The sequence below is a fragment of the Elephantulus edwardii genome, unplaced genomic scaffold, assembly GCF_000299155.1.
Source record: "Elephantulus edwardii isolate Elephantulus edwardi_28Jun2011 unplaced genomic scaffold, EleEdw1.0 scaffold00191, whole genome shotgun sequence".
NCBI classification, from domain to species: domain Eukaryota; kingdom Metazoa; phylum Chordata; class Mammalia; order Macroscelidea; family Macroscelididae; genus Elephantulus; species Elephantulus edwardii.
Window position 1 is genome coordinate 2239477 of NW_006399941.1, and position 14670 is coordinate 2254146.

The 14670-nt window shown below is 44.3% G+C and overlaps 1 protein-coding gene across 1 annotated transcript in view; it reads left to right on the plus strand.

The window, feature by feature from the left end:
• Positions 1-14670, plus strand: part of PDZD2 (PDZ domain containing 2) — a 374099-nt gene that overhangs the window by 283322 nt on the left and 76107 nt on the right. Inside the window, exon 6 of the mRNA XM_006896805.1 lies at positions 11574-11685. Within this exon, the coding sequence (XP_006896867.1) occupies positions 11574-11685 (112 nt within the window). The remainder of the gene's footprint in view (positions 1-11573; positions 11686-14670) is intronic.

Sequence of the window (14670 nt, forward strand, 5' to 3'; positions counted from 1 at the left end):
CATCACTGGTCGTGTGACTCATCCCAGGACATGGTCCCATCGCTGGTGGTGTGACCCATCTCAGTACATGGTCATCACTGGTCGTGTGACTCATCTCAGTACATGATCCCATCAATGGAGGTTTTTAAGCCACATGAAACCACCATATGCAGAGATGTCATGCAAGAGATTCCAGCACATAGTCAGGTGCTATTTTCTTCTTTCAAGTAGTTGATGAGTTAGAGTTATTTAGTACCTACAGTATGTCCAGCTCCGTTGTCGTCCTTTCAGTTTGTCCTCCTGTCATGGCTTCCATTACCGTGACCTGGGAAGCTATGTTACTGGTATTTCAAACCCCAACAGGGTCACCCATGGTGGACAGGTTTCAGTGGAACTTTCAGATTGTGACAAGTGAGACCAAGTTGGCGATCTATTTCCAATAATTAATCAATGCAAACCACATGGAACACAACAGAACCTTATCAGATGTAGTGCTGGAAGGCGGGCTCTTAATGAGTGAGCTATAATCTCTGCATTCCTTTCCGTTTTTGTGAGTCTTTGATTCTTTGAATCTGATGGATGCTGGAGGGGTGGCTACCAGGACACAGAGAAGTTGATGTGTTGCACAGAGGCACACAGCAGGGGAGAAGTGGGCCTTCCGTTCTCTCAGGGCCTTTGCTCTGCCTATCCTCACTTCTTTCAGTCATCTCTTTCTTACAGAAAGAAGAAGGGAAGAGGTCATGCCTGACCACACCACCTTTGCTGGCGAGCATGTTTGGACAGGGTGTGGAGTTACTCAAGATCAGTCAGAGAGGCATACTTCCCTGACTCTGGACAAATTGGAGCAAATTCTCCTTTTTGCTGACGTCTCCCAAATCTCCCCAGATGCCCTCAAGCAGAGGCAGGGCCTGGCGAGGGCTGCAGTCAAGATTTCAAACACCACATGGCTGCCTGGGGAGTGGTTGCGGGTTCTTCCCTGGATACCATCGCCCCTGCCATTCCTGACCCGAGATTCCAGAAATTACTTAGAGAATCCACACATCGTTAAGCTGGCCCAGAGCTTTCGAAACACTTCTCAATCACTCCCTTTTGGACGTGCAGACACACAAGTGCACACAGATGTACTCACTCTCTCACCAGTCTGCTGCGAATCTTTACCGCTTTGGCCTGTGGATATTTTCCCCTCCCAGGTTCTCTTGCTGGGGGGGACCCTCTGAGAGTTTGGGAGGTCACAGGCAGTTGAAAGTCCCGTCTCACTCTTAACAGCGGCACATTCCCCAAGCGGTCCAGCCCGGGCCACCTCCGCTGGCCTCCACTGCTTCACAATGTGTCAGGCCTGACAGACACAGCAGGAGCAAACTGGCGGGTGTGTAGGACTCACTGACGCTGGTGAAAGTATCTGTTGCAAAATCGGCTTTGTAATTTCCGAAGTCTTTCAGGGTCAGAAGTGGGTAGGAACCCCCAAATGGAAGAAAATCCTAATGGCTTTCAAGTGTGGGGAAAATCAGAAACAGACTCAGTGTGGAGCAGGCCGTGGCTTCTGGCTGGCTGCAGGCTCCGGGGGCGTCTGTGGCCAAGCACCACTTTCTTTTTTTTATTTTTTATTTTAATGAAAGTTCACAGAGACTTAGGGTTTCCAATAATTCATTGTTGTACTTTTCTCCCTGCTCCCCCCACCCCCCACCCCTTTCACTCTTCTCCTTGAAAAGTAAAACTCTTTCGTTGTCATGCAATCCCTCCCCGAAAGTCCACTCCACTATGCAGCCTTCATTCTGGACTCCTGTCATGACAATAATACCAAATCATATATCCCTTTTAAACAGTTCTTTCCCTAATATGTTTCAGTGCAGTATATGTTATCCCTCCCCTCCTTCTCTGTCTTCCCTCAACCCCAATGTCAGCCCCATTTAACAACAATGGCCTTATGCAATATTTGTCCTTTTGTGACTGAGATATTGCACTCAGCATAATGTCCTCGAGGGACATCCATTTTGCATACTGTTTTGTGAATTCCTTGTTGTTCAATGCTGCATAGTATTCCGTTGTGATAGTATACCAGAGCTTCTCTTATCTGTTCGTTTTGTTAATGGGCACTCGGGTTGTTTCCAGCTATTGTGAACAAAGCCGCAATAAACATGGGTGGCAGTTATGGTTTCTTTAGGGTAAATTCCCGGTAGTGGAATTGCTAGGTCAAATGGTGCAGAGCAACTGGTTACTTTCTTATAAGACGGTTTATTGGGCCCTAGCTGGACCCTAAGTGTCCTGGAATGATGCAGTCCACACTAACTGCCTGCTAACCAGAAAGTTGGCAGTTCAAATCCACCAAGAGGTACCTTGAAAAAAAGCCTGATGTTCTACTTCCAAAATTCCAGTCACTAAAACAAATATATGGAGAACAGTTGTGTTTTGAAACACATGGGACCACAACTAGTCAGAAGTGAGTTGACAGTGGCTACTATTTCTAATGGTGGTGATGGTGGTGGTGGAGTATCAGGGGGCAGGAGGAGTGGAGCTCAACTTTGCCCCCGACCCCTGAACTTTGTTCTGCCAAGTTGAAGGTGGTCTGGAAAACGGAACAGGCCCACTCAGTGCATTCTCTGTATTAGTGTCATTGTTCGTCTTTTTAAAATTTGCAACAATGAATGAGTGGAATTCCAAAATCTCTGTAGATGTTCATTGAAATGAAAAATAAATAAATTAATTAATTTAAAAAAAATTATTAAAAATGATTACTTCTTTTCCTGTTAGGGAAAGCCTGGTGACTTAGCACTAGGGAGTTGCTTAATTAATTTAAAAAAAATTTTTAAAAATGATTACTTCTTTTCCTGTTAGGGAAAGCCTGGTGACTTAGCACTAGGGAGTTGCATTGCTAATTCAAAGACTGAACCTGTCAGGTTGTTCAAATCCACCATCTCTCTGAGATTAAAAAAATGGACTACAGAGAAAGATGGGATAAATAATGTATACTGCATTGAAACAGATGAGGGGGAAAACTGTTTATAAGGGATATGTGATTAGGTATTATTGTCATGACAGGGTCCAGAACGAAAGCTGCAGAGTGGAGTGGATTTGGGGGCAGGGATTGTATAACAATGAAAGAATTTTTCTTTTACTTTTCAAAGAGAAGAGCGAATTAGGGGGAGGGAGAGGTGGGCAGGAAGGAAAGTGCAACAATGAATGAATGGAAGTCCTCAGTCTCTGTAAACTTTCATTAAAATAATAATTTTTTTTTAAATGGACTGTCTCCTCCTGTCTCTACAGCCTCAGAAACACACTGGAGGGTCAGCTCCAAATAAGTTACAACTCAATGATCTTACGTTCGAGAGGTTTCGATGTCTGTCAGCGATAATGTCCAAGTGGACTCTGGTGGGGTGGCCCATAGGACATTGCACTGCAAACCCAAAGGCAGTGTGCTTCTCGTGTTTCAAATACACCAGTGGCTTCAAGGGAGGAAGGCGGGCCATCTCCTTCTGTGCACTTTACAGAGACACCTGAGAAGAAAGGCCCAGCAGTCTGAATGAAAGACCAGCCGTTGAGACCCCAGGGCGCATAGTTCTACTCTGACACATGCAGGGTCTGAGTGAGTCAGATTTGACTCAGGGCCACTGGTTTTCTAATCTTGTGTAGATAGGAAGTTGGAATGTGTGTCTCTGAAGTCTAGGGCTGCAGTCATAATCCACGTAATGGTCAGATGCAGACGCATGCTGAAAAGGTGGACGGAGGCTGGACCTGGTGTGGATAAAGGGATAGAATCTCCTAGTGTTCCATGACTGGTAGCCATTCAGAAAGCCATGGAAGAGCTGTGTTTTGGCCACTGGCAAGCCAAGCACAGGCTCCCTGCTGTTCCCCAGCCAGCACCATGGGACTTTCCTGCCTATATCCTGTGAAGGCCTTGTTCTCTTGGCCTGTAAGAACCGGCTGAGAAGGAGTGATGATGAATGGCTCTACCTGGCAATGACTTAGAAAGTCAATCCCTGGCCAAGCTCTCTTCACTCTGATTGAACCCTTGCCTCTGTGTCTGCTTGCTAAGGCCTACACACATTTGTAAACACTAGTAAACAGGTACCTTTGCTAGACATGGGCCTACCCCAATCCGAAGGGCCCCCTCTTGGGGATACTTTCCCCATGAACTTCAGTAATCCATCATGGTCAGTGTCCTACCTTGAATACACTGGCCAAAGTCTGACACATAAAGCCACACGAGCTGTGTCACACCTGAGCCTATTTCCTTCCTGTCTGCGTCACAGACGTTTCCAACCATGTCCCAGTTAGTGACATTTGTTGCCGGTTGCCATTCGTTCTCATCTGTTGCCAGGGAGCCAGCCTAGGCTCATGATTCCTTTATATACAACGGAACAAAACGCTTCCCAGTCCTGCACCATCATGGTGATTGTTGTTGTGTTCCAATCCATCGTGGTATTTTTTGTGTTTGTCTTACTAAAGGAGTCTCTTTTCACTGACCCTCTAATTTTCTAATCATTGTTGACTTGATGGCACAAAACAACAACAACAAAATAATAATACCCTGCTCCTGAGCATGCAGCTGATGCCCATTTAAACCCAGCTACTGATGGCTAGGGATGAGCTGACCACAGCCCAACTGGAAGAAGAGCATCTGGTCATGCTGTGAGCTAGGGTTGATTGCTGCACCCTGATGGCTCGCTCTGGACTGGACTTTGCTTGTGGATGCTGATGCTCTAAGTTTTCAAAATTGAACAGAGGATCCTTCAGCTCAAGGGGCATGCTTGTTCCCTCAGAGCACTGCTTTGATAGGGAGGGGGAGATCAGCAATTGGCTACCTAAAAGGGTGAGACTGGTGCATGAGGCATGTAGTCGACTTACATGCTTTCACTCAGGAGCAACAATTTCAAAAAATACTACATAACTTGGGAGACACTGGAGAGCATTATGCTGAGTGAACTAACGTACTCTCGTACGGACAAATGCTGCATAAGGTCATTATTGTGAAAATAGAATGATAACTATTAAAACATGTATGGGAACTCAAGAGGGGGGAGCAGAGGGATGACAATAGGTAGGGGTGAAACCAGAGTTGCACAGTTTGCTGGGTGGAGGGAGGCGGGCAAGGAAATGGGAAGGATCTAGGCAAAAAGACAGCGTAATGATGGGCAAGGTCCAATGGCGATTGATTTTATAAAATATCATTCATTAGAATGATTGTATGAAACACTATGAATGAAGAATAGTGTGAAACACAATGTATACAAACTCTGTAGGCAAACCAAGAAAAAAATAAAATGGGAGATATTAAAAAAAATTGTGGTGGATTGATTGTAAAAGGGGGGGGAATCCACAATATAAATGAACGAAATATAGTGTTAATGAAGTACTGTGTGGAGTACATTTGTGAAATACAATGTATATGAATGATAAAAATATTAATTAAGAAAAACTAATGATGCCCTTTTCTAGCAGCTGGTCTACACTAATGTAAGCCAGCCGAAATCTCACCGTCTTGATGTCTGTGAAGCATTCTAGCGGGCTGATTTCTGTAAGAGCGGTCCATTCATTCTTCTGGCAGCACACTCTATATTCTGTATTCTTTGCCAAATGCCTCAATTGGAATGCATTGATTCTTTTGCTTGCTTTTTTCATTGTCAAGCTTTCACATGGTTATGAGGTGATTTGAGGACTAATGAATAACAATCCAGTTTTCCCCTAAGAGGAATTTGGTGCCAACTGAGAAACACAAAATGTAGGTAACTTTTATTGCAGGTTGAAGTTAAAATTAAATGTTATAGCCTGGCCTGAGATACAGTTATTCTTCTTTGTCCTCCTTATTCCAGTCTGGATAGATGGAGAGAAGAGATTGAGAGTAACAGTTTCAGCTTGTTTGGATCCACAGTCAACACTCTAGGCACCAGCAGTCAGGAAATCAAAAGACAAGTTGCATTGGAAAAGTCTACTATGAGGGACTTCTCCAGAGTGCTAAAGAGCAATGATGTCAGTCTGGGGACTAAGGTGTGCCTGATGCAGGCTGTGGTCTTTGCAATTACTTACTATGCATCTGAGAGCTGAACAGTGACTAAGGATGACAGAAGAAGAATCAATGCCTTTGAGTTGTGTTGTTGGAGAAGCATCTTGAGCACACTGTGGACTGCCAAGAGAACAATGTCTTTGAGTTGTGTTGTTGAAGAAGAGTCTTGAGCACACCATGGACTGCCAAGAGAACAAACAGATCTGTCTTGGAGAGGTTGAAACCGTATTGCTCCTTGGAAGCAAGGATTTTGGAACTCCATCTCACATAATTTGGGCATGTTGCTAGGAGAGACCAGTCCTTGGAAAAGGACATTATACTATGAAGGATGGAGGGACAGCGCAGGAGAGGAAGACCCTGGAGGAGATGGAGTGACATAGTGACTATGGTAATGGGAATTGGTGTATCAGAGACAGTGAGATTGGCTCAGGAGGGTTCAGAGCTATTGTTCATAGGGTCGCTACAAGTCATAGCCAACTCAAAGGCACATAACAACAACTTCGGTCTCAACCTTGGAATGTAAGATAGGCAGAACTCCACTCCCTCAGAGGTGTCCACACCCTAATGCCCAGAACTTGTGAAATAGTTACCCTCTATGGCAAACAGAAATTAAAACCACAGATGAGATTAAAGTTGTTAATCTGCTGATTTTAAAATTGGGAGATTATCTTGGATTATCTGAACAAACTCAATGTAGTCCAAATCCTTAAAAACACAGGAGAAGCAAGAGTCAGAGTGGGATGCAGTGAGAAGGGCTTGTGACCCTGTGTTGCTCGCTATGACAGTGGTGTGGGGGGACCGTAGCCAAGGCATGTATGCAACCTCTAGGAAGCCAAGGGGCAAAAAGTGTGTTTTCCCCCAAGACTTCCAAAACAGAACACAGCCTGCCAGACCCCAATGTTAGCCTGGAAAGACCCATACTGAATCTCTAACCCATACAACTCTTAAGTCCTAAGTTAAGCTGCGTTTATTGTTGTTGTGTTATAATTACTAAAAGATATTTAAGGGAGTTTCTGGTGGCCTACGGTAACAAACTGTGCTGCAGTCCCAAAGGCATGTGGTTCAAATCTACCAGCTGTTCTTTGTGAGGCTGGGCAACTTCCTCCTGTGTGATTAACTGACTCTGAAAACCCACCAGTGGGTTTCATTCCATCTTGATGGCGAACAACAACAACAAAAGATATAAAAAGTTGTGTTGTGTTAAGCCACTGAAGTTATAGTCATTTTTTACAGAAGCCATAATGACAGGACAGTCCCAAAGAAAATTTTGTGTCAGCTTAGTATTGACATTTTTCCAGACAGACCTATAAGAGCAAGAAAAGGGAAGAGGAGTTGTTGTTGTTGCTGTTGTTGTTGTTGTTAGGTGCTATCACTGTCCATGAACAATAGGTCAAAACCAGACACATAAAATAATAAAAAGAAAAAAAAAGAAAACACCTTGTTCTCTCTTGCATGGTCATCCTGATGTCCACCATGCTCAAGCCCACTGTGGCAATCACTGTTTCAGTCCATCTCTTTGAGAGTCTTCTCCGCCGTTCCCAGCACGAAGTCTTCTTCCAAAGATTGGCCCTTCCTGACGGCATGTCCGAAGTATGTGAGATGAAGATTCACCACCTTTACCTCTGAGAAGCACCCAGGTTTCTTTCTCCCAGCCACACCTGTGTGTCCTTTTCGCCGTCCGTGAGCTATTGTATACCCTTTGCCGACAGCTCTGGTGGCATGGCTTGTAGGGAATCTTGCTGCTAATCCAAAGGTTGTGTCTCCAGTGCTTTTGTTTCCACTGGCAGCTCTGGGGGAGAAACATGCAGTCTTGCTAAAGCCAAAACTATAGGCGACAGATATTCATAGAGAGAACATCAGAGGCACTTTTGCAGACAGAGAGGGCCTAGCATGGAAATTGGCAAATGGTATGGGATTCCAGTAATATAATGGGCTTGTTTTGTAACCCAAGAATTAGAAACTGCTCTTAAATAATAGATTGTGTCAGCTATTTCTCAGAACTGAAGGCCTTCCAGGAGAACTTTATGCATATTTTAGTCTAGAGCAACTAAGAACCTTTTCCCCTTCTGTGTATCTGGATTCTCTAGGACCAAGGGCATTTTCAAAGCCATTAAGCTGAGTAAGTAGCTCAAAACTGCACTTTGCCCTTTTCTATCTCTTGCTAGAAACAACTGGGAGCTAATCGGACGAAGCAGCTCGCTTCCATTTGTAGAGTTACAAGACACCTAAGATTTAACAAACCACTTTTCTGTTATAAAAGCCAGCCATGCTATTGGAATCCTACACTAATAATTCTAATGAGTTCTGAAATAAGCTCCCTCCTGCCTCAAGAGTGCATTTTTTTTTGCAAGGTTTCGTGTTACTATAGACCTATTCTGCCTGGTTTTCTCTATAGATGTTCAGTAGTGAGGCAACAGACATCATCACTTCCATGAGATTCTTTGGCTTGTCGTCCTTGTTGTTGTTCTGTGCAGTCGACCCTAAGTACAGCAGCTCTGAAGCCTGTCCTATCCTGAGCCAGTTTCACTGACTCCGACACACCTACCCCCAGTTACCATATTGCCCCAGTTACTATATCATCTTATCTGGGGTCTTCCTCTCCTGCACTGTCCCTCCACCCTTCCCAGCTCTTTCTCCAAGGACCAGTCCCTCTTGGCCATGTGCCCAAAGTATGTGAGATAGAGCTTCAAAATCCTAGCCTCCAAGGAGAAACTTGGTTTCACCTTCTCTAAGACAGACTGCTTTGTTTTCTTGGCAGTCCGTGGTATGTTCAAGACTCTTCTCCAGCACCATAGTTTTAAGGCATGAATTCTTCTGTCATCCTTAGTCACTGTCCAGCTCAAGTAATTGCAAGGACCATGGCCTGGATCAGGTGCACCTTAGTCTCTAGACTGACATCGTTGCTTCTCATCACTCTGGAAAGGTCCCTGACAGCATATTTTCCCAGTGCAATTCATCTTTTGATTTCCTGACTGCTGGTCCCAAGAGTATTGATTCTGGAGCCGAGCAATCTGTCAACAACCTCTATCTCTTCTCTTTCCTTACATAGTCATATTAATATTTTGCATGTCCTAGCCACTAATTCTTGAGTGCATTTATAGGATTGAAAAAAGAAGGCAAGAAAGCGTTGCTATTTATGGCTGGACTCTCTTCTCAACCATCTCACTTTTGAACATTTGAATAAGGCTTACAGTCTTTTTGTTTACATCGTAAGGATTTAGAATTCATCACTAATTTTTATATGCATGGTATAAATTACAATTCTACACCACTCTACTTTATACTTCTATTCTCTCCTCCTATGGTCTATCCTTGATCCTAGATATGTCTTTGGTTTTTTTTAAGACATAGTAAGTGTGCCTTCCGTTTTGTCTTCATCTGTCAGAACAAAACAAAATTAGAAACAACCATGCTATCAAGTAAGATTCCTACTCCTAGGGACTCCAGATAAGAATAGAACTGCCTAAATGGTTTCCAAGGAGGTAAGTATGTGAGCACCTGCCACTTCTTGCTCTCATGGAATGACTGGTGAGTTCCAACTGCTGGCCTCTGGTATTTAACCATATGGAAGGCTGTAGCCTTTGATATTTGGTAATTGTTTCAAGTCTTCACTTTCAGCAAGTAAGGTGGTGTCATCTGCATAACACAGGAGGCTGATGAGTCTTCCTGTGATCCTAACACCACATATAGTCCAGCCTCTTGAATGATTTGCTCATCATATAGATTTAATAGATATCAAGCCCTGAAGCACACCTTTCCTGATTTTTAAACCAGGAAATATTTCCTTATTCCATTTAACAGCTGCTTTTTTGGTCTATGTATCACTCTCACATGAACACACTGAGGTGTGCTGGGATTCCCATTCTTCTTGATGTTAATCATATTTTGTTATGATTCACACAGTCAATGTCTTTGCATAGCCAAGAAAACTTAAGTAAATATTCCGGCCTTCTCATCTTTTAGCCAAGATCTACCTGATATCAGCAGTGATATACTTTGTTCCACAAGCCTCTTCTAAATCTAGCTTGAATTTCTGGCCGTTCTTTGTTGATATATTAATCAGCAGTTTTTTTAATAACTTTCAGTAAGATTTGACGTACACAATCTGTTTGATTACCTTTTTTGGGAATGGGAACAAATATGGATCTCTTCCAGTCAGTTAGCCAGGTAGCTGCCTTCCAAATTTCTTGCCACAGCCGGGTGAACATGCCCAAGGCTGCTTACAGTTTGTTAAAACATGTCACTTGGTATTACATCAACTTCCGGGACCTTATTTTTGCCATTGTCTTCAGTGCAGCTTGAAGGTCTTCCTTCATCACTTCTTGATGATGTGCTTCTTCCGGAAATGGTTCTGTTTTGACTCATCCCTTTTGATAGTGACTCTGTTCTTGATCTTCTTTTGATGCTTCGTGCATCATTCAAGATTTTTCCAGGAGATACCTGCACTATTGCAAGTTGAAGACTGATTTGCTCTTCAGGTCTTCCAGTGTAAGAAATGCTGAGAAAGCTCTTCCTTTCCCATTTTCTAGCTCTTTGAGCATTTCATTATAATACTTTGCATCTTCTTTCCAAAAATTTCCATTCAACTCTTATGCGTCAGTGTGTCTTCCCTTTAGTTTGACCTCTCCACCTTCAAGTGCAGGTTTGAGTGTCTCTCTGGCATCTATTTTGGTCTTTTTTTTTTTCCTTCCTTGTCATTGTAATGACCTCTTACTTTCTTCCTGGATGATGTCCTTGATGTCATCCCATAACTCATCTGGTCTTTGGTCTTTGTTTTCAATACATCATACCTAGTTTTGAGATAGTTTTTAAGTTCGGTTAGGATAAACTCGAGGTCCTATTTTGCTTCTTGTGAACATGTTCTCATTTTCTTCACTTTCAATTTGAACTTGCATATGAGGAGTTTGACGTACTTTAGGTATGTTGCAAGGAGTTCGGAGAGGGACGTCATGCTTGGGAGGGTAGAGGAACAGCATGAGAGAGGAAGACCCTGAATGAGATGGATGGACTCAGTGGCTGAGGTAATGACGGTAGGTGTGTCAGAGTCAATGAAGTTGGCTCAAGACAGAGCTGGTTTCAGAGCTGTCGTACGTACAGTTGCTATGAGTTGCAAGCACCTCGATGACACACAACAACAGCAAGAAGCAACATGCCCAAAATATGTGAGATGAAGCTTCATCATCTTTGCGGATATACTTTGCTTTTTTAAGTCCTCGTTGAATATTTGTTGCAACTTGTGTTGTCAGAGAAAATGCTAGCAACCAGTCAAGAGATCAGGGATCGAGTTGTGGTCGTGGGCACCACCTGAATGGACCACTTAGCTTTCACCTTAGCCCACAAGCTTTCCACGTGTAGCATGAGTCCAGGTGGCCCCAGCGCATGAACTCTCCTCGGCTCTCTCTCTGTTCAGAAGTGTGCTGAGGAGGAGCTTGTCAGCGAGGCTGTGGGGCTCTGGGTTATTGACAGGGCTGGGCTTTGATCCCATAAACCTTTCTTCTCACATGACACTTGTGGCTTGAGATAAGTCCTGAAGGGAAGACAGGACATAATTACCTCATGGTCTCTCCCATCAGCTCTGTGATCTCTGCTTTTTCAGGTGCCTAGGACAGATGAGTCCCAAGATCCGTGCGGCACCGAGGAGCCCAAGGGGAACTTGGAAAGCCCCAAGCAGGGCAGCAGTAAAATGAAGCTCAAGAGTCGGCTTTCAGGTGAGTGGGGCCTCTATACCTGACACAACTGCGTCACAGCGAGCGTCAGCCTCATGGTGGGGAGGTAACGTCAGAAAGGCTTGATGCTGGGTCTCTGAGCTGGTTTCTATAAGGATCATGCAGGCTCCCTTCTGCAGGAAGAATGTGTTCAGCTTGGCTGTGAGCTTTTCACTTGTAGTTGTTGATCACTGAGTTGGAACCGACTCATAGCTGACCCTCCAGCAGGTTTTCAGAGACTGTTACTCCCACAGAAGGGAGTTTTTCTGCTATGCTGGTATGTTCAAACCATGCACCTTTGTGTCAGTAGCACAGCCTCTTACCCCTAAGCCACCAGAGTGCTCTGCTTTCATTTGAGGCATAGCACGTCCAATATCTGTTATTCTATGTGTGTTCTATTGTGTATCAGGTTTTTGAAGGCCTATTATATTTTGGAAGTGAGTGGCCAATCCTTCCTAGTTTGTCTTCATTTGGATGCTTAGCTTTGGAACAACATCTGACAGACAAGCATTTACAATGACTAAAGATGACAGAAAAAGAATGGATGCCTCTGAGTTGTGGTGCTGGAGAAGAGTCTTGAACATACCATGGATTGCCAAGAAAACAAATAGGTCTGTCTTGGAGAGGGTGAAACCAAGTCTTTCAATGGAGGCTAGGATTTTGAAACTCCATCTCACATACTTTCGGCATGTGACCAGGAGGGACTGGTCCTTGGAGAAGAACATCATGCTGTGATGGGAAAGGTGAAGGAACAGTGCAGAAGAGGAAGACCCTGGATGAGACGGATTGATATAGTAACTGGGACAATGGGAGTCAGTGTGTCAGAGTTAGTGAGATTGGTTCAGGACAGGGCAGGCTTCAGAGCTGCTGTACATAGGGTCTCTAGGAGACACAGGTAACTCAATGGCACGTAACCACAACAACAAATCTAATATCGTGGCATCCCTGTCTCTTCTCAAACTTCAGTTTCCTATATACTCAGCAGACCCTCCAGTGGGTTTTAAGAAGCTATACATCTCATGGAGGGAGATTGGTCATCTTTCTCCCTCTGAGCAGCTGGTGGATTCATACTGCATGCCTCTGTGCTAGCAGCACAACTCCTTACCCACTAGGCCACCAGCGACCCACAATAGCCTGTAAGATTGGTTTCTGTATTTCAATAGGACATCAGGTAACCCTTCTGCTGTTTCCTGATGACCAGCAAGCACACCTCTCCTTTAACTCTTGGTCCACCATATGTTGTTGTTAGGTGCCTCTGAGTCAGCTTTGACTCATGATGACCCCATGATGACAGAAAGAAACCCTTCCTGATGCTGTATCATCCTCAGTTGCCACTGGGCTTAATTCCATTCATGCGGTGTCTGTGTCAGTCCATCTCTTAAGGATCTTCCTCTTGTCATTGACCCTCTTTTCTGAGCATGATGTCCTTCCCCAAAGATTTCTGATCTCATATCCAAAGTTTGTGAGATGAAATTTTACCATCATTGCATCTCAGGCACACTTCCTCTGACACAGATGTGTTTTTTTCTTTTGGCAGTCCAAGGTACATTCCGTATTCTTTGTCGACATCACAAACCAAAGGCTCAAAGCATGCTTTGGTTCTTCTTATTCAGTGTTTAACTTTCACATATACACAAAGGAATTGAAAGTATCCTATTGTGGACTGAGTACGCCATAGTCTTTAAAGTGGCATCCTTGCTCCCCACACTTGAAAGAGTATTTGTGATAGTCCCAGAAAATTAAAAAAGAAAAGCTCACTGATGGCCTCTTGAGTCTTTAAAGTGACATTCTTGGCATCACATTGGCCTGTTAGTCCTCAATGGCAGAGCCAGTTATTTAGCTAATGTCAAGTCCACACCTCGGCTAAGCAAAGGTTGGTGTGGCACAGGACGGCAGATGGCGGTGCCATGTGTTGTGTATCTCCAGGCGTACTCTCTGGAACTGTCGGGGGGTGGAGGGGGGTGTTTAGGGAGGGAGAGACAGACAGACAGACAGACACGGTATTGACAGAGTCTCTGTATACAGGATCTAGTTAGGATTTCCCGGGGCAGCAGGCACTGTTACCTTCATAACAGAATCGTGAATAATTTTACCAACTATCATGGTATCAGTCATTGCCATTGAGTAAAACTGACTTGAAGCTGTCACTCCATTGGTTTTCTGACACAGCCACAGGAGAAGAGATTACTCACCTTTCTCCCAGGAGCCTCTGGTGGGTTCAGGTCAGCACAGAGGAGTGGCCTTTGGCTTAGAAGTGCAACAGAGCTCCCTCCCTCTTTTATATTCATTCTTGTTATATTAATTCTTTCTTCTTCTGATTGTAAAAGCAGTTCAAATGTTTCTGTGGGTTTCCAAAAGTGCTGTGAACTCCTAGTCCCTCATCTCCTATGCCTGATGAAACCGTTTGCCTGGCTGTCTAAGCACGAAAGACAGCAGGAAATAACTAGAAATGCCAGAAGTCTGAGGCCTGGCTCCACCACAGGCCACCCCAGCCCTGACTTGACTATGTGGTCTTAGGTTGGTTACTTAACCTCCCTGAACTTCCACTTCTCATCTGAAGATAAACGTAGGATCATCTCACATAAGTGCGCCCAGCATGGTGAGCAGCCTGTTTTGAAATGAAAAACAACTGCTGTTGAGTGAGTTCCAGCTCACCCATCTCCTCACTTGGGTCCATGCACCCATCTTCCAAGTGGAAAACTGGCAGAAGAGTCTGCCCAGAGGTGCCCTCAGAACAAAGACCTGGCAATCTACTTCAGAAAAACCAGCCACAGCAAACCCTGGGGCATAGATCACTCTTGACACATGCGAGGCCACCATGGGTCAGTACCCACTCGGCAACAACTGGTAGGTTAAGGTGGCCGATAAAAGATTGCCAAGCACATCATTGCTTTTTTTTTATAATTTGCGAAAGAGTAAAGTTTATGAAGCATATTAGGGTTCCCCCCCCCCAATCATCCATGCACATTCTGTTCCACAATGTCAGTT